Source organism: Lupinus angustifolius, chromosome LG18 (assembly GCF_001865875.1).
Source record: "Lupinus angustifolius cultivar Tanjil chromosome LG18, LupAngTanjil_v1.0, whole genome shotgun sequence".
NCBI classification, from domain to species: Eukaryota; Viridiplantae; Streptophyta; class Magnoliopsida; order Fabales; family Fabaceae; genus Lupinus; species Lupinus angustifolius.
Window position 1 is genome coordinate 8816675 of NC_032026.1, and position 19178 is coordinate 8835852.

Below are 19178 nucleotides of genomic sequence, written 5' to 3' on the forward strand. Positions count from 1 at the left end.
TCCTTGTGCCAGTGGGATGCTTTTAATGAAAGTAGCCCACTCTAGATAAATGTCATCTGCAAGGTAATACCCTAAATTATATTCTTGCTGATTGATGACATGATGCACATTCAGAGCTCGTCCTTGCAGCACATCGCTAAAGACATTGGACTGATTTAGAACATTAATATCATTATTTGAACCAACAACCCCAAAAAATGCATGCCAAATCCATAAGTCTTGAGAAGCCACTGCTTCAAGCATCACTGTTTGTACACCATGGTCACTGCGATAGAACCTCCATTTCAAAACTTGATTGTGAGAAAATTTAAATAGATTGAACAAGAGAAAAATTGAGAGTTTGATTGTGTGAAACTTATCACAATAGATGAACATTTTGTACTTTAAAAATATTAACGTTTAAAAATGTTATTGTTTCACTCCTAATTATCAAGTTTCCACGGTCCATTCAATAAAATGCGAGACCAACATTGAATAAAGGACTGAATAAAGGACTATGCCTATTTAATATTCATCGTTCACCTTATTTAATATTCTTTTCTTCTCTCTCTTCTATTTGTCAAAACAGCTTGATGAAGTCTTAGAAAAAGAAGAAAGCTCTTCTTGATTTGCTCTTCTTGTTTTTCATTTCTTTCCCTTTTTAGTAATATGTTTTTAGCTAAAACAATTTTATGTTTTCCCTCAGTTTCATATCAGGAAAGTTTATGTTTTTATGTTTTCAAGTTACTTGGTTAGTTCTAGGCTATGTTCGTATAAATCCTCTTTTCCTTTAGCCTTGTAATTCAGTCAATTAATTCATCATTCAATAAGAAAACTCCATAGAAATATTCATTGATTTCCATGCCTCGTTCTTCTCGGTTTGTTCGTGGAGTCATGAACTTCATTTGTTAAACTCTCTCAATTGTGTTGAATCATGGATGCCATCTATTTTAAGATGGTATCAGAGCTTTGATCCACAAAGCTCTACTGCACATTGACCATCATTCATCTCAACTCTCATCCCTTTCATTCTTGTCTTTCTTTCAACCATGACTGCAAACCCCTTAAGTGATCCAACAAGCCCTTATTATATGGGCCCGAATGAAAATCCAGGTGTTGTGATAGTCTCTATTCCATTGATGGGTGGAAATTATAACAATTGGGCAAAGGCAATGGGCGTGGCCTTGAAAAAAAGAACAAACTCCAATTCATAGATGGAGGTATGCCAAAACCTTCTCCAGATCAACCCCTCTTTGGTCCATGAGACAAATGCAACACCCTTGTGCTTTCTTGGATTCACCAAGCCCTTGATACATCAATTCTGCAATCTGTGCTCTGGCTCGACACTTCTCATGAGGTATGGATTGATCTTAAAGAAAGATTCTAACAAGGTGATGTCTTTAGGATTTGTGAATTACAAGATGATCTATGTAACGTGAGACAAGCTAATTTGTCAATTAGCTCTTATTACACTCAAATAAAAACTATATGGAAAGAACTTGATAACTTTAGACCCATACCTACCCGCATTTGTGAAACTAAATGCAAATGTCATTTCGTTCCTATTATAAAGTCATATAGAGATAATGACTATGTCATAAAGTTCTTGAAGGGGCTCAATGAGCAATACTCTAAGGTTAGATCTCAAATCATGCTCATGGATCCCCTGCCAACTATAAACAAGGCATGCTCTCTTCTCTCCTAATGTAGTAGAAAAGACAAATGAATGCTCCTCTTGAAGAATCAAGAATCCTTGCTAACAATAGTGAAGAAACCTTTATTGGCAGAGGTAGGACAAGAGGAAGATGTTCTAGGGGATTTAGTGCAGACAGAGGAAGAGGTCCAGGCAGAGGAATTAGCAACAAGCTTTTTACTTTTGCAACAAAATAGGGCACACAATAGACGGATTCTATCAAAAACATGGTTTTCCACCAAACAACAAATTCACCAACAATGTAAACAACATAACCAGTTATGATGGAGATAAAGGTGATGATCAAATGGACCCTATGAAGAGTCAAAATAATGAAGGCAACATGATTTCTATGCCTTTCACCTTAGAACAACAACAAGCCATCATGAACAAGCTGAAGCAAAATGGAAGTCAATCCCTCACATAACAAACCAGATCTGCACCAACCCACCAGGTAACAATAATGTTTTAACACATTCCTTGAAATCAAAGGATTGGATTCTTGACACTGGTGTCACTGACCATGTGTGCTATTTAATGTCAGAATTCTAATCCTTCAAACAAGGACAACCCATTTTTTTCAAGTTATCTAATGGAAGTGAGTTTATGACTTGCATTTCAGGAACTGTGATATTCTCTAATCACGTTTACTTATCCAATGTTTAATATATACCTAGTTTCAGCTTCAATATTATATCAATTTCTAAGCTAACAAATACCCTTAATTGCAAGTTAATTTTCACAAATATGATATTCTTGATTCAGGACCAGACTTCCTTAAAGATGATTGGTACAGCTGATATAAGCAAAGGACTGTATGCAATTAGTAACAAATGCCTATATGTTGATACACCATCTTGTATCAACAATCTTAATAGTTGTAATGATGTATGGCATAAGAGATTAGACCACTTATCTAATACCAAACTGTTAACTATGAACAAACAATTTCCTTTTATCAAATACAAGTCTAATAATGATGCTTTTCAGGCCTTCCATTTTGCCAAGCAAAAGAAACTTCCTTTTCAATTAAGTACCTCTGAATCTTTCAACTGTTTTGACTTGATACATGTTGATAGTTGGGGGCCTTTGGCTATTCCTTCTATATTAGGGCATAGGTATTTCTTAACCATTATTGATGATAGATCTAGGCACACTTGAATATACTTAATGAAACTGAAATCTAAATGCTCTAATCTGCTTAAAAGGTTCATCAATTTTATCGAAACTCAGTTTCATATAAAAACCAAATGCATTAGATCAGATAATGGTCATGAGTTCAAACTATGTGATTTCTATGCTTCTAAGAGGAACTTGCACCAAACTGCTTGTGTTGAAACCCCTCAACAAAATGACAATGTTGAAAGGAAACATCAACACATATTAAGAGTGGCTAGATCCTTACTTTTTCAGTCTCATCTTCCTAAATGTTTTTGGAATTATGTTGTTTGCCATGGTGTTTACTTTATAAATAGACAACCAAGTCCTTATTTGCATAACAAATCCCCTTATCAAATTCTTTTTAAACTAGATCCCAACTTATTGAATCTAAAAGTCTTTGATTGTTTGTATTTTGCATCTACTCTTGTTAATCATAGAAAGAAACTGGATTCTAGATCCAGAAAATGTATATTCTTGGGATTCAGAAATGGAACAAAAGCTTATATGGTTTATGATTTAAAAACTAAAGAGACTTATGTCTAGAAATGTTATTTTCCATGAGCAATGTTTCCCTTTTAGTGTTGAATCTTGCATTGACAGAAAACAACAAGAAGTTCTTCTACCTACTTCCACCTTCACTTATTCTAATCACTTCCTTGATCATAGTCCACTAACAGACTCATTAGAGCTGTTAGAAAGCAATCAACCCAATGAAGTACCCATTTCTTACCTGCTGCAGAAGACTCATCAAACCTTAAAAGATCAACAAGAATCAAGAGACCTCCTACTCATCTTCAGAATTATCTTTGCCTCATATCCTCGAGCCTGAATCCTTCAGTCACTATAAGACCAAATACCCTCTATCAAATCATATATCCTATGACAAGCTATAAAAAAGATACAAACACTTCATACTTAACCTCAACACCCATGATGAACCTATCAAATATGTTGATGCAATGCAGCATGACTGTTGGAGAATGGCTATAGACAAAGAGTTACAAGCATTAATCAACAACAACACTTGGAGTCTCACAAAACTTCCCATCCACATGAGGGCCATTGGCTGCAAGTGGATATTCAAAATAAAGCACAAAACATATGAAACTATAGATAGATACAAAGCCAGACTTGTGGCTAAGGGATACAATCAAACAATTGGCCTAGATTACTTTGAGACATTCAGCCCTGTAATCAAGATAACCATTGTTAGAGTTTTGTTAGCTCTTGCATCCATCAATCAGTGGCACATCCATCAAATGGATGTTAACACTGCTTTTCTGCATGGAGATCTATTGGAAGAAGTCTACATGAAACTCCCACATGGATTGAAGGTTCAAAATCAGTTCTTAGTTTGCAAGCTATAGAAATCCCTCTATGGATTGAAGCAAGCAAACATGCAATGGAATACAAAACTCACATCTATCCTAATCTAGAATGGGTATACTCAATCCAAAGCTAACTACTTTTTGTTCATTAAACTTGTCAATAACAACTTTACTTCAGTTCTTGTCTATGTTGATGATTTGCTTGTTCTGGGAAATGACATGAAAGAAATCAATCACTTAAAGGGAATTATCAACAAGGAATTCAGTATCAAGGACCTAGGAGAAATCAAATATTTTCTTGGAATAGAAATAGCAAGAGGAACACATGGAATCAATATATGTCAGAGAAAGTACACATTGGATCTTCTAAAGGACATATGCCTCCTAGGTTCCAAACCATGCTCTACTCATACGGATCCAACAATAAAACTATATGGCAAATGTGGTGATCAACTCAGTGATCCATCAAAATACATAAGACTAGTGGGAAGATTGGTATATTTGACTCATACCAGACTTGACATAACATACTCAGTAGGATACCTTAACCAATTTCTTATTACTCCTACTGATGTGCACTACCAAGTTGCCCTAAGGATTGTTAGATATCTTAAAAATGAGCCACGAAAGGGATTGTTCTTTCCATCTCAGAATGACGCCAAGATCAAAAGATACAGTAACTCTGATTGGGGTTCTTGCATTTATACAAGGAGATCGGTCGCTGGTTTCTACTTCTTTATTGGAAGATCCCTGGTTTCTTGGAAAAGCAAAAGGCAAAATACTGTATCCAGATCTTCTATAGAGGTTGAATACAGAGCTTTGGCCCTTTCTGGTTGTGAAGCAAGATGGCTAAGCTTCCTTATTCCATATTTATAAGCTAAGAATGTCACTCCAATTATGATCTATTGTGACAATTAGTCTACCCTCTACGTTGCTGCCAATTTGTGTTCCATGAGAGGACCAAGTACATCGAAATTGATTGCCATTCCATTAGGGAAAGGATTCGGGAAGCAATAGTTCATCTTCTACCTATTGCATCTATTCATCAACTAGCTGATTGGCTTACAAAAGCTCTCAACAAAAGTCTTTTCAACTCATTAGTTTACAAGCTAGGAATGCAAGATATCTACATTCCAACTTGTGGGGGTGTCAAAACAACTTGATGAAGTCTTGGAAAAATAAGAAAGCTCTTCTTGTTTTTCATTTCTTTCCCTTTTTAGTAATTTATTTTTAGTTAAAACAGTTTTATGTTTTCCCTCGTTTCCATATCAGGAAAGTTTCTGTTTTACTGTTTTCAAGTTAGTTGGTTAGTTCCAGGCTATGTTCCTATAAATCATCTTTCCCTTTAGCCTTGTAATTCAGTCAATTAATTCATCATTCAATAAGAAAACTCCATAGAAGTATTCATTGATTTCATTGCCTTGTTCTTCTCGGTTTGTTCGTGGAGTCATGAACTCCATTTGTTAAACTCTCTCCATTGTGTTGAATCATGGATGCCATTTGTTTTAAGACTATCAATTATTTATTCATTTTTTAATACTGTCCAAATATAAGAATCGTGCTTATTTTGTTCACAGTTGCAAAATAAATACAAGAATAGTTCTTCTCCAATGGTGAAATTGGAAGAAGAACGTTCTTATTTAGCTATGAACTTGATTTTTTTCACCACTGTGAGTGCTATTAGTAATTTTGAGTTAGCTTCTCAGCAAATTAAGTTTTTAAATTTCTACAATAGTTACAATTATGTTGTATTTGTCAACTATGCCACTTTTGGATAATATTGTGAATATAACTACATGGTTCATTTAGTTGATGGGAAATGAGGCTTTATTCACAATGCAAGGATGTTTTTAAGATACATACATATCGTTAATTTAATTTTGAGTTAGCTTCTCAACAAATTAAGTTTTTAAATTACTACAATAGTTACAATTATGTTGTACTTGTCCTCTATGCCACTTTTGGAGAATATTTTATTTAGTTGATGGGAAATGAGGCTTTATTCACAATGCAAGAATGTCGTTAAGATACATACATATCATTGATTTAATTTAGATTAGATCGCATAGATGGTTTAGTGCCCAAAAAAGCAGAATTAATCTTTTGATTCTGCTCAATGATGTGATAACCCTTGGTTTTCCTCTATGGTCCCCTTTGAGCCTCTTTGTTTTTTTGGTGGAGTCCATACTTTCCATCTATTATAATATTTGTCAGTGTATAATTTTTTATACATAATTACTGTTTTATTTATAATTCATTTAAATTATTTTTTAAAGAGTCAATCATAATTAAATATAAATGATACAATAATATATATATATATATATAAAACTTATACAATATTAGTGTATACATTTTTTTTATTTGGATTCGGATTATGCTTTTTAATATAGTTCTTTAACTTAAACAATACACGATGATGAAGAGATTATTGTCTGCAATTTAAAATCATTATTCTCATGAACAGTTGTGACCCCATTATTCATCAGTTTTGGTGGGGAGATATTCTTTATTCAAAATAAGGTAAAAAAATAGATAATTTTTCAGAAGGATGAATTTAATCCAATTTTATTAAATTATGAGGAATTTAATTGATTCACCTAAAAAAATGTGACTTAGAAAATAAATAAAAAAGTGGGGAATAAGTAAATTAGGAAAGGGACACGGAGATTATGTCTTTCAGGCTATAAATCATTGATCAAAGTTTATAAAAAATGCCCTAAATTGGCCGCTTGTAATTTCTATATGGACTTTTTTGTATGTTACAAATGATATAGATACATCAACAACTAATATGCATGGACCCAGTGTCTTCGACATAGACAAGAGGTTAGGAACAAGTAGTAAAATATAATAATCACTTACATAAATTGCACACATGAAAAAAGCGATGCATTATGGTCCATGCTTATCAGGATGCCCAGGCACGGACCCATGTGGTCCTTAGTGGCACGTGCTCCTCCTATATTTGAAATTTATTGTTATCATATATGTGATTATGTTGAGAATTCCAATTTCTAACAATATATTGTAGTTTATATGTATTGGGTTTATATGTATAAATAAATTACAATTGATACTTAAATTTCATGATCGCTTACATTATGAAATTTTGTATTCTATTTTCCTCATCCATGTTTCATTGTTGCGACATATTATGAATATCATAAACAATAGGGTGTGAAATGGTACGTGAGATGAATGATAGATGATTACTTTTACTGAGTGGCGAACGTAGAAATTTTAGGCTGTGGGGTTGATTGAGCATAAATTTATACTATACAAATTTTTTAGTGTAATATATATGGAATGTTATTATAAAAATTTATACATAGTCAATATATTATTTATCATGTATTTATATTATTTTTTAAAGAGATAATAATAATTAAAAATGAATAATAAATTATATACTAACAATAATAAATTTTTTATATTGTCAGTACATACATTTTTTCTCAAAAAGATTAATATATTTTTGTATAATTATATTAATTACAAATCAATGTTAATGACTACTAAGTACTCAACCCTTATAAGATATAAATTACATACAAAATTCTTATAATAATAGCATTTATGTATTACAACAATAAATAGTTCAAATTATAAAAGTTAATGTTGAGCATTGTGCTTGTGAATATATAAATAAAATAAAAAGTTTATAATAAATGAGTTCAAACTATAAAAGTCAATGTTGAATATTGTGCTTGTAAATACATAAATAATAAAATAAAAAGTTTATAATTTCTAATTTTTGAATACATTTTTTAAGTAATTTATTCATATAATTACGGGGGGATAGAAAATATGTGTATGGTATAAATTAATATTGGGAGATTCCGAGTGCAAGTGCCCCCATCATTTTCCCCTTGGTTCTGTCTCTGTTGAGAACAATATTTTTTTTTATATTAAATAAAATTATTCAATGTTTCAAAAATTGAAAAATACTAAATAATAATAAAATTTTGTATAGGATTTTCATCTTTGATATTTTTTGGCATATCACTATGCTATTATTATGGATTTTGTATATAACCCCATAATTTACATTTAAGTATGTGCTATCAGAAAAATGTTATATTATTAAATAACCCACGACAGTTGGTTCAAGTAGTACATGCTTGATTCCTCTTAAGTAAGGTCTCGGGTTCGAGTCTTGTAGATGGAAAAAATGTCCGCTAGGAGAGTTAACCCCACGTACCTATGAATGTTCCCGGCTTGGATAAGATTGTCTCCAGTGCGATGATACAGGTGGGAAACTAAAAAAAAAGAAATAAATGTAAGTATGTCTCATCCCACATCCAAAAATTCTTGGGTCCCTTCTGCGGTTCTGCCCATACGGAATTCATGTGGATGCTAAAGATGTGTGTAATTAAGAGCAATGAAAGCGAAACATTCAATTGTGAGCAGTATTATAGCATTGAATGAAAATAGAGAGAGAAAAATAATAAAATTATAAAAATGAGATTGAAGCTTTGAGACAATTGATAAGGGTTCCAAGTACGGTAGGGACTGCCAAGAAGGAAGTTGAACAAACTCCCAGGCTGTATAAGCTTTGAGTTTGACATTATTCATCAAGAGCTTTTCCTTTGAATAGAAAAAAGAATTTAATGGGACCCCAATTTCACATCAACCATAATTGGTCATGGCCTATGTTGATGTTTTAGAAAAATGATCACATATTCCAAAAATTAATTTCATCATGACCCAAACTAATCATATTTTATTAAGTAATATAAAAAAAACTTAATTTTTTGTTTTTATGATTTTTTTAATTAATTGACATTTTTTTATTGGTGAGACACAATATGACACAAAATGTTGGAACATGTAATCTCTTTATATAACTTTCCAAAATTTTGGGACAGTTTTACTGAGGGTGATAATATCACTCTTCTACATAGACAAAGTGATCCCTACATTATATCTATGTTATTAATATTGATATATCCATATGTAGTGAACTAACTTCCCATGTGTACTGGCAATATATATAAACATATAAATAAATAACATAGCAAATGGAATAGCTGGTACCTAACCGGGTACAATCATGTGAATATAAAATTTAATGAAACATTTCGTGTTTTATAGCTTCCTACCTAAAGTTACGGTAAGAAAATGGTGAGTAAAACGGTTGACTATATGTGACATCAATACAATTATACATATAGATGTAATTTGGAAGAAAATGACGGGTGTAAGATTGGAAAACAAATGGTGTTACACTCTTGTGCGTGGCCTGATCTTGAAACATACATAGGGGTCTCCAATGAAAGTACTATACATCAAGCAATATTAGAATGATTAACAGGATGATATATTATTCTACTAAAGTTTTCCTACAAATTCTCACTCATAGTAAAGTGACATATGTTATAAAATGATACTTTATTTATTAATAATTGATTTATAATTAGCTCATATCACTTTCTTATAGCTAAGATGATTTATATAACTATTTAGTAGGAGAATATGTATTACTTCATTTCTACACCTAAATGCAAAAACCTTTGAGCATTAAATTTGTCTAACCAGCTACCCTTCTTCCATTTTTATTGTTTCTAGTGACTTCATTTCTAGAGAAGATATTTATTGATCATAATAATTGACTTCACTAAGTCACTTCTGATATTTATATATTGAATATTTTGCACAAGTTGGAAGAAGGAAAGCGAGAGGGGGAGGGAGTTGGAATTTTGTTGAAGAAGATGTTGAGAAGAGAGTAAATGAATAGAAACAAAAAGGAAGGAAATAAAAGGGAGAGATTGGAGTTTGTAGGGTGAACCACAGACATAAACCGCATGGGCTGGTGTGAACAAATGGTGCATGGGACCATTAAGGGTGGCTGGTTGAGTTTGACAATCACAATGTGAAAACGAGAGATGGGAATTTGATCAAGGAAAGATGATCTCTACATTCTTTACAAACCAAACCAAACCTTCTTTTTATATTATTTATTTTGTTGATTGGATGGATTACGTGAATAATAGATTTTCCTTCTTTTTTATCAGTAAAATAATGTAGGATTTTATTAAAAAGTGAGGTGGAATGGAGAATAAGTGGTACTTCAAGTCCACACAAGTCTAAAGAATAAGTTAGCCTTCTTAATTCATTAATAATAGTATTATTACATTAATTCAAGCTTTCTTTTTTAATATTGGGTTATTGAATCCTAGGGCCAATATATGGATATCGTTGATGAATAACTTGTATGTATTTTTTTATAATTATTCTTTGAGCAGTAAAGTTCTATCCTAACCTTGGTAAGATCTTACAACTAATTTTATCTAAACTTTTCTATACCTGAAAAGTCCTATTTTTTAACTAAGATAATGAACTAGTAAAATTCACGTTAGTAAAATTCACATTTTACTAGTTAAAAAAGTCAAAATAAAATGTTTTATATGAAAATGACACGTTAATCTCAAACTTTGCTATTTTAGCCTTTTAAAAGATAACCCTAGCAAAATAACCTTAAAATAAATTTATTTCATTCTTTATCATGGAAGACAAATATGGAACTCTCTTCCATAGTAAGGTAACACATTGAAATAATAGTAAAATTTTGTACAAACAAATATGGGATCATGCTTTTAATATTTTGTCTTAATTTAATGTGTTTTTCATTTATTACTCGATTATATATTATAGTATATAATTTCCAAACATTTTATTTATTGTTGTGATTTTAATTTGTAACAATGTTCTTTACAATTTTTTACACGTATATAAGAAATACATTATTTAAATATTCTAATTCGTCCTTGATAAAATTAGCTAGAGAGGGCACAATAGTCACAACTCACAAAGAAAACAAAGCTCCAAAATTGTTCTTTTAAGAGACTTAAGTGTTGACAAATTTAGTCCTGATTTTGTACTAACGAGTCGGCTTTATTTGTCCCATCAGAGACTAATATCACAAATATTAAGGTTGTTAAAGACTAAGCTGTTTGTTGCTAAATTTCTCAGAAGACGAATTTTGAGGATTACTCTAATTTAAAACACGTTATATTTTGAAAGTAAAAGGGGGTATACTCGTAGTTTTCAACCAAGGCAAGTATATTTACGACATAATAAAGCCCAAAACCCCAGTTTCTCATTATGAAGCCTCTCTGGGTGGTCTACGTAGTTCACATTATACGTTGGGCTCTCAATAAATAGAATGAAACATTTTGTTGGGTCTGAAGAATACGTTATATACTCGCGATTTTTTTGTAAGAACAAGTTTTGAGTTTTGACCGAATTACAAACCATATAATATAACCCAATGATTTATGTTTGATAGCAGAACTCAATGATGTTTTGGGCGATTTTTGTCTTTGCCTTCAGCAAGTTTTATTTGATAAAAAAATATCTAGAACAAGATTAAACCAACACTTATTTGATTTCTATAATCATATGATGATTTCGTGGATTTTGTTAACATATTTTAATTTTTCGAAATATATGTCAAAAAATTGAGCTGGACTTTGGGAATTGAAGTCTGTATGTGTTGTTGTTCTTACTAGGCTCTTTTATTTCTTGATATTATAGATGATCGTCAACCAGTTTAACATGGTGAAAGAATAAAAAAGAATTTTGATTTGAATAAAATAAAGAAAAAACCAACACTCATTATTCAAGTTTTGTAGTAACAATTTCGAAATATAGTAAGAAAATTTGTTTGTGCCCAAAAAAATTGTAATGATACATTTATTAAATCTGATAGTTCCAAACATAAAAACACGTGAGATACAATCCTCTGGCACAAGTTAATTTATGAAAGTAAAATATATTTAAAAAACATAAACATGATTTCTTTAGTGTTTACATTCCATGATTAAATTAAGAGTAGAAATTTAATGGAGTAATTTTGGGTGCACTATATCCAACAGTTCAAATTAGCTATACTAGCATGTGTACAATATTGAATAAAGGAGAAGTTGTGATAGTTATTTCTGTTACAAGTTTTTACCTCCATTAGTTGCTCCTAAAAACAGCTAAACCACCAATATAAAGCAAGTGCTTCTTATTAATAAGCCTGTGTTAATGACAAGCAGAAACTTTCAATTATCTTGTAGACAAAGTTAACTCTATCTTCTTATCAAAAGGAAAAGAAGAGAGAAGAAAGCAAACGATAATTAAGTTTAATGTAACTCAGGTAAACATGCCAACAAATGAGATCACTAAAATGGAAGAAGGAGGAGCTAAAGATTCAGGGTTTTGTGGTTCTCCTGAGGTTGTTCAAATCATACAGAAGGTACATGCATATAAGCATACCTTAACTGCTTAAAGAGTTAATGTTAATTGTTTCATCTTTTATACAATTTCTATTATCGAGTTAATAAAGTAGGGATAATGATACTCATAATGTTCTCATTCGTGCTTTACTCAAATCACGACATTTCCAACAAAATGTTAATTTAGTAGTGTAAGGTTACACTCGTTTTTTAGTTAGAATGAAAGGTCTAGAGTTTAATTTTTTTAAGCGACACTTATTGAGAGAGATAAACATACATTCCGAGTGAGATTAATTTCTTACTCATAGAACAAAATAGTCATGACATTTTCATATAACAACCGTATATTATGTTAAAACTGTGTCTATTCTTTTTTTCTTTATAGTTTCATAAAATTACTCTAATCTTCATTAAGTTGATGCTTTATGTTCCATAGATTGAATTGAATTTCTTACTCACAACTCATGACAAAATTAAATAAAGAATGAAATATATTTGTGTACTGTAACAGGTAATTGCAGAGGTGATAGGGACATATTTCTTAGTATTTGCAGGGTGTAGCGTGGTAGTATTGAACAAATTGGAAGGTAGTAAAGGAACCATAACATTTCCAGGAATATGTATAGTATGGGGTATAACAGTAATGATCTTAGTTTATGCTCTTGGTCACATCTCTGGTGCTCATTTTAATCCTGCAGTCACTGTCAGCTTCGCCATCTATCGTCATTTCCCTTTGAAACAGGCATGTTATTAATTGAATTTGGTTTATGCTGTTGAAAATCTGTAATAATTTTAGTTAAATTTTGTTGTTTGTTGTGAAATTTGATGAATGATTGGTGCAGATACCTTTGTATCTTATAGCACAAGTGTTAGGATCTATTCTTGCAAGTGGGACATTGTATCTTCTGTATGATGATCTAGATGAGAATTCTTATTTTGGAACAGTACCTGTAGGGGCTCATATGAAATCTTTTATCTTGGAGATACTCACTTCATTTCTATTGATGTTTGTTGTATCTGCAGTTTCCACAGACAATAGAGCGGTTAGTATATTCACTCTACATTAGGTTACCTTTTCTTTCATTTCTTTTTGTTTTGACTTTTGACACTCATTTTTATTTTGGATAAAGATATTAGAATTTAATTTATAGTGACCATAATGCTTTGACATGAGGGGTAATTATGGGAGAACATAACATTTCTTTAATCATAATTAACTTTTGAAATATATGTGGTTACAAATTTAGTATAATAGACATGAGGTCTTATGTTGAAAATAATAATAATAAAACTTAAAACAAATAAATCCATATACCTAATATAACCATATCGTGGATCGAAATATAATATATAATCTACTAATGTGTTTTCTCACTTAACCTATTATAAAGTTTTTCTAGTAGTTTGTTTTTCTTAACATAAACTTACACTAAGGGGAAGTGTACTCGAAGGATTATTTGTGGATCGAGATATAATATATGTGTTTTTTCTTAACATGAAACTAACAGTGTTAAAAAGAAGTGTCACATATAATAATAAATGTATATAAATCTAATGCCTTAAACATTTTAGGATATAATGTTAGATTCCTTTCCTCATAATTAGAGATGGCAAAATAGGTCGTTCGACCCATTTTCTCATTCCCACAAAATGACCGTAAAATTTAAGTAGATGTGAATATGTTTGTATTATTTTATCGGACAAAATTTGCATGTCCTGTCTGTTTTAAATGAACTAACAGACACACAGGTGGCCTGCGAGCATTAATAAATAATTAAAAAATCAAAAAATTCATACAATAAAGTAAACAAAAATAAAGTAATTGACAAGGTTTTTTTAAAATATTTTATATGAAATTGAACAAACATATCATACCACAATTATTTGACATGAAATCACAATATATCATTTTTTCTTTCTAATTTTTTCCTCTTATATTACACTCACGGGCCACCCACATTGCCCAATAGAAATGCTTGCGGGCAAACAAGCAGGGCTAAATAGGCTAATAGACAAAAAATTTATTTTATACTCACAAAATTTTGTAGGCGAGCCCATGAGCTTTGAATGTTTTGTCATATGTACTCACGAGCCCATAAATATACATTTGTCACTAGGGATGACAAACAAATCGACCTATGGGTATTGAAGAAGTGCACGAAACGTGTAGCCATAGTAATAGTTTATGAGTGAGAACGAGTTTTATAATACTCAACTTGTAGGTACTGCAAATTCATAAATTTATCTTATAAATATTATTATTTATGTAATAATTATTTTTACATAATTATTATTACAAAGTACATAAATATTTAATTAAAATTAAAATTCATTGGTATGGATCCACAAATAGTCACTATCTACCCGGCAAATATTATGGTTTTGAATAGAGAAAACACTACTTCCTTTCAGCTAACTCATTTGCTCCCACGACCCTAACATAGCATTCATGAATGTGTGATATTAATTTAGATGTTCTAAATATCATCATTTGCATTCAGAATGTGAAACACCTAAAGTTCTTTTTTTATGATTTTGAACAGATTGGAGAAATGGCAGGGATAGCTGTTGGTATGACAGTCTTAATAGACGTCTTCATTGCAGGGTAATTCAACCCTAAAAAATATACTACATTTACTAACCTATGTTGTTACACATAAAAAATAAATTACAGTAATACGAAAATTTGTTTCCACCGTGACAATTTTCCCCTAAGGTTGAAAATGGCATGCAGGCCTGTGTCAGGAGCTTCTATGAACCCAGCCAGAAGCCTTGGACCTGCAGTGGTGATGCATATTTTTGATGGATTCTGGCTTTATATAGTTGGACCTTTTCTTGGGGCCATACTAGGTGCCTCAGCTTATAACCTAATTAGATTTACTGAGAAACCACTTAGGGAAATCGGTGCAAGCTCAACTTTCCTCAAAACCATGTCCAGAGCAAATACTTTTCGGTAGATAACAACCTTTTAATCATTTTCAGATGCAGATTGCATATGTATATATGTTGATAATGGTGACTTTTAAAAGAAAAAAATATAAATTTAATTTTCCTTTCTTTTCTCCATAATTTCTGTGTAATTTGCTAAAATTGCATATTCTTACAGCAATTATTTCATCTGCTCAGTTCATTTTTCGATTTGTACATTATTCCTCTTCTTTATACCCTGTTGGTAAAATCTGAAATAAAATACACTCGTTTCTGTTTGAGAGTTTAATATGTACAAGAGAGGCACAAGATTACAAGAAGGACCTTTGGCAAGTCAAGCCAATACAAAAATCGAAGTGAAGAATCCTGTCTCCACTAATATCTCCCAAACCCAAAGAGCCAAAAGAATCATTCAGTCCTTATCAGTGAGCATAATTCACTAAAAAAAAGCATTTCCTCCTCACTAGGGTGTGTCATTCACAACTAAAAAAACAGCGACAATGACACATTTAATTGCAGTAACCCCTTGTTTCATACAAGTTTAAGGTTGTAGGTACTTGAAAATGTGACCCTTTATTGCTGGTCATGTTTGTGTCCAAACGTGTCCTCTTTGAGCACGGGGATTCCTCAAGCACCGAAGGTCCTTCACCATACATTGAATGAGTCTTGAACCCTTCAGCCATTTCCATAAACATGGACTGCAACTCCTCCAATCCATAAACTTTCTCCTGAAATAGAAGGATACATTGTTCATAAGTGGTGAGTGTTACTTCTTTTAACCAAATGCTTTATGCCACCACCTCAAATTCCAACTTCCATTATCTTAAAAAAATTATTATAAAGATAATTATTAGAACGATTGTACATAACTTAAGCTTAAGGTTTGGCCATATTCTTATACATGTCGGACTTATCTTAACACATTCCTTCACGCATAGGACTGGACATTTGCAAATGGCTCATTAGGAAGGTTATCATCTGATAATATATTAGAATGACTAGATCTAAAGCTAGCTTATAGGGTTAGAGTTGTCTAAACCTTATAATCAGTAACTCAATCTTATAGCCCTTTATTTTAACAAATAATTGACACTCACATGATACAATATACATCAGTATTTACTCACACTCAATTCAATTCAGTAATTAATATGTGCTAGTTAAAATGTAGGGGCTTAGGCCACTTAGAAATTTGGTTCAGATTTAATGCCAAATCCATGTACTCGCTACAAATTAGGTTCAGATTTAATCCCACTTAATATCTCATTCTCATCTACGAACAAGGATAATGCTTAAGGGAAAAAATCATTTCATTGTTCAACATTTTCCTCTAGACTATATTATGGTTTAACAATGGAAAAAGTTTTATGAGAGTAGATATCATAAGAGACATACCTCTCTTCTAACTTGAGCCATAAGGGTCACCATTTCTTCCACAAAATCAGAAAATCCCTAAAAATTCACAAAAAAATATCTTTCAGAACCATAAACAAAAACCAAAAGAAGCAAATTTGAAACTCAGCTAACAAAACTTAGAATATGTGAAGCGCTCACCTCATCCTCTTCCTCTTTAGGATCATAAAAGCCTACATCATACATGGTTCTTTTCTTAGGGTCTGATAACACTGCTCCACCAAAAAACATAGAGAACCAGATTTCAATGATCTCATTCCCAACAAAAATAATTACGATTTCAAAATATAAATATTCCAAGAACTATACCTGAATAAGCTTCTTGAATTTGCTGGAATTTGTGTTTGGCTTCACCTAATAAAGAAGGCGTTTTTGTCAACCTATCTGGATGCCATTGCTACATAGCACTCAATTCAATTCAGATAGACACTCACATCAGCACCTCAGTACCTCACTTTTGAATTGAAATGAAACAAAACAAAAACAACAAATAAACTAATCAAGAGAAGGCACTAACTAACCCTTGCAAGCTTCTTATAAGCACGCCTTATTTCTTCAATGGAAGATTCTGAGCTAACACCAAGAATGTTATAGTACCCTTTTGTATCAGGCTCCATCATCTTCTTCAACGATCCAAAATGTAAATGCTAATCAATATTTGATAATTCCTACTTGTTTTTTCGTACTGTGCTTCAATCACTGAGATTATGCTATTGAATTTGAAAGCGGGTCGGTTTGGTTGGAAATTCATGTAGGGTTTAAATAGAAAGGTTGAAGTGCTCGTAATTGAATTGGATGGTGAAGAGCCACATGCTAATTAAATCTGGAATGTTCTTGAAGAAATTGCAGTAGTAGATATTTCTGTTTCTAGTGGTTACGTGGATATTTGTATTTGGAACTAGATTTTGTGTCGGAATTTGAAAGAAGATATTTTACCAGTTTTTATTATTTGATTGGACACTTTGGACACTTAGATAAGGATAATGTTACGTGTGCATTTTGCCTTGACAAATAACATGAGCAATAAGTTTGACATATGATAATATGATATTTGGTAAATAGGTTATTTGGTCTTTAACTATTAGGCCAATATCAGTTTTGACCTTTTTCTTTTATTATTTATGTTCATGTTTTTATCGTTTAAAGCATTGATTATAAAGCACTAAATATCACTAATATCCTTAAGCAAGGATGCCGTGGCACCTTTTTCTTAAGTTGTCTTAAACATATATACATCAATTTTAAAGGTTGCCAAACTAGCTCTAAATTTATATTTTAGGTGGATAATAACATTTAGCATATAGGATAATTATTTCAGTCTTTCATGTTTTTTAACATTACCAATTTGGTCACTCAAAAACTGAAAAACTTAAAATGATCCCAAATTTTTTAAATGCAGGTCAAACTAATCATTTTAACATGTTTTATAATATCTGATAGATTAATTTATCCATAAAAAGACTAGTTTGACCTATAAAATTTTTAGGATCATTTTAGGTTTTTCAAATTTTAAATGACCAAATTAATAAAGTCGAAAAACATACAAAATTATAATGAGTATTTATTCTAAAAAATAAACCAGCATCACATGGCCCAAAACATGTTCACTCTTATTTTTTAGATCCAACCTTTTGTGGCCCAAAATTGCAATACTCAAACCCGATCTGTCAGCTTCTTATTGATGGGAAAACTTTCCTTTCATTAGCAACTCCTCCTGATGCATTCGCAGCCAATAATGAATTAACCAATCGCTTGGCCCGCCTCAATTTTATGGTACAACTGAACAAGCATAAAGAAGCCTATACTTACGTCTTTTATTAATTTATAGATATATATGCTAAACACATGCAAAACAAGAATACAAAAATATTTAGGTCTTTTTTAATTTATATTTAAAAGTCATGTTGGACCAACATGAATTATGAGTATATTATGTCTCATTGAGCGAGATTGTTTCACATAGAAAAATATCTGACTAGTCAAAGTGTCGAACCAACATGATTTTCAGTGTCTGTTTTCTTAAATGGATATTAGAACAAATAAAGGCTTATGATAGCTTCTAAAATGAGTTTTAAAAAAATTAATTTTGGCATTGAGAAGTATAGGTGAGATGTCACAACTTCTCAACTTAAAAGTCCAAAATGACAAATTTTTGGAATAGCATTATTTCAATATTTTTCCAAGGTGACATACATCTTATATTTGTGCTATTCAGTAGGTACATACAATTCATATTTTTTTAATATATAAAGCATATATTTTCATTTATGCAAGATATATTTATGCTTAAAATATTTTGTTGTACGAGAATCGAATTTAGTTTCATAACATTATTACATACTTTGCCAAAAGTGGAGAACATGGGCGCAGTCGTTGAACTTCTATAAGTTTTTTTTCCTAATTTGAATCGTAAGATAATTATCTGAAACAAAATTAACAAATTAACTTGGC

At 31.5% G+C, this 19178-nt stretch overlaps 2 protein-coding genes across 2 annotated transcripts; one reads left to right on the plus strand and one right to left on the minus strand.

The window, feature by feature from the left end:
* Positions 12230-15438, plus strand: LOC109332394 (probable aquaporin NIP-type). The gene is made up of 5 exons (XM_019567366.1): positions 12230-12406; positions 12898-13128; positions 13229-13429; positions 14930-14991; positions 15121-15438. Exons 1-5 carry the CDS (start codon positions 12314-12316, stop codon positions 15341-15343), a joined length of 810 nt encoding a protein of 269 aa, XP_019422911.1. The 5' UTR covers positions 12230-12313; the 3' UTR covers positions 15344-15438.
* LOC109332395 (chaperone protein DnaJ-like) lies at positions 15560-17607 on the minus strand. The gene is made up of 5 exons (XM_019567367.1): positions 17249-17607; positions 17037-17124; positions 16869-16939; positions 16710-16766; positions 15560-16042 (listed from the first exon to the last, which is right to left on the minus strand). Exons 1-5 carry the CDS (start codon positions 17345-17347, stop codon positions 15824-15826), a joined length of 534 nt encoding a protein of 177 aa, XP_019422912.1. The 5' UTR covers positions 17348-17607; the 3' UTR covers positions 15560-15823.

Bases quoted from the DNA above. Each gene is read 5' to 3' on its own strand.
- LOC109332395 (XM_019567367.1), bottom strand. From the start codon at position 17,347: ATGATGGAGCCTGATACAAAAGGGTACTATAACATTCTTGGTGTTAGC. The intron at 16,940-17,036 runs GTATAGTTCTTG...TTGGTGGAGCAG, and splicing joins AATTCAAGAAGCTTATTCAG to TGTTATCAGACCCTAAGAAA. The intron at 16,043-16,709 runs GTATGTCTCTTA...CTTCTATTTCAG, and splicing joins TGGCTCAAGTTAGAAGAGAG to GAGAAAGTTTATGGATTGGA.
- LOC109332394 (XM_019567366.1), top strand. From the start codon at position 12,314: ATGCCAACAAATGAGATCACTAAAATGGAAGAAGGAGGAGCTAAAGAT. The intron at 13,129-13,228 runs GCATGTTATTAA...TGATTGGTGCAG, and splicing joins GTCATTTCCCTTTGAAACAG to ATACCTTTGTATCTTATAGC. The intron at 14,992-15,120 runs GTAATTCAACCC...AATGGCATGCAG, and splicing joins ATAGACGTCTTCATTGCAGG to GCCTGTGTCAGGAGCTTCTA.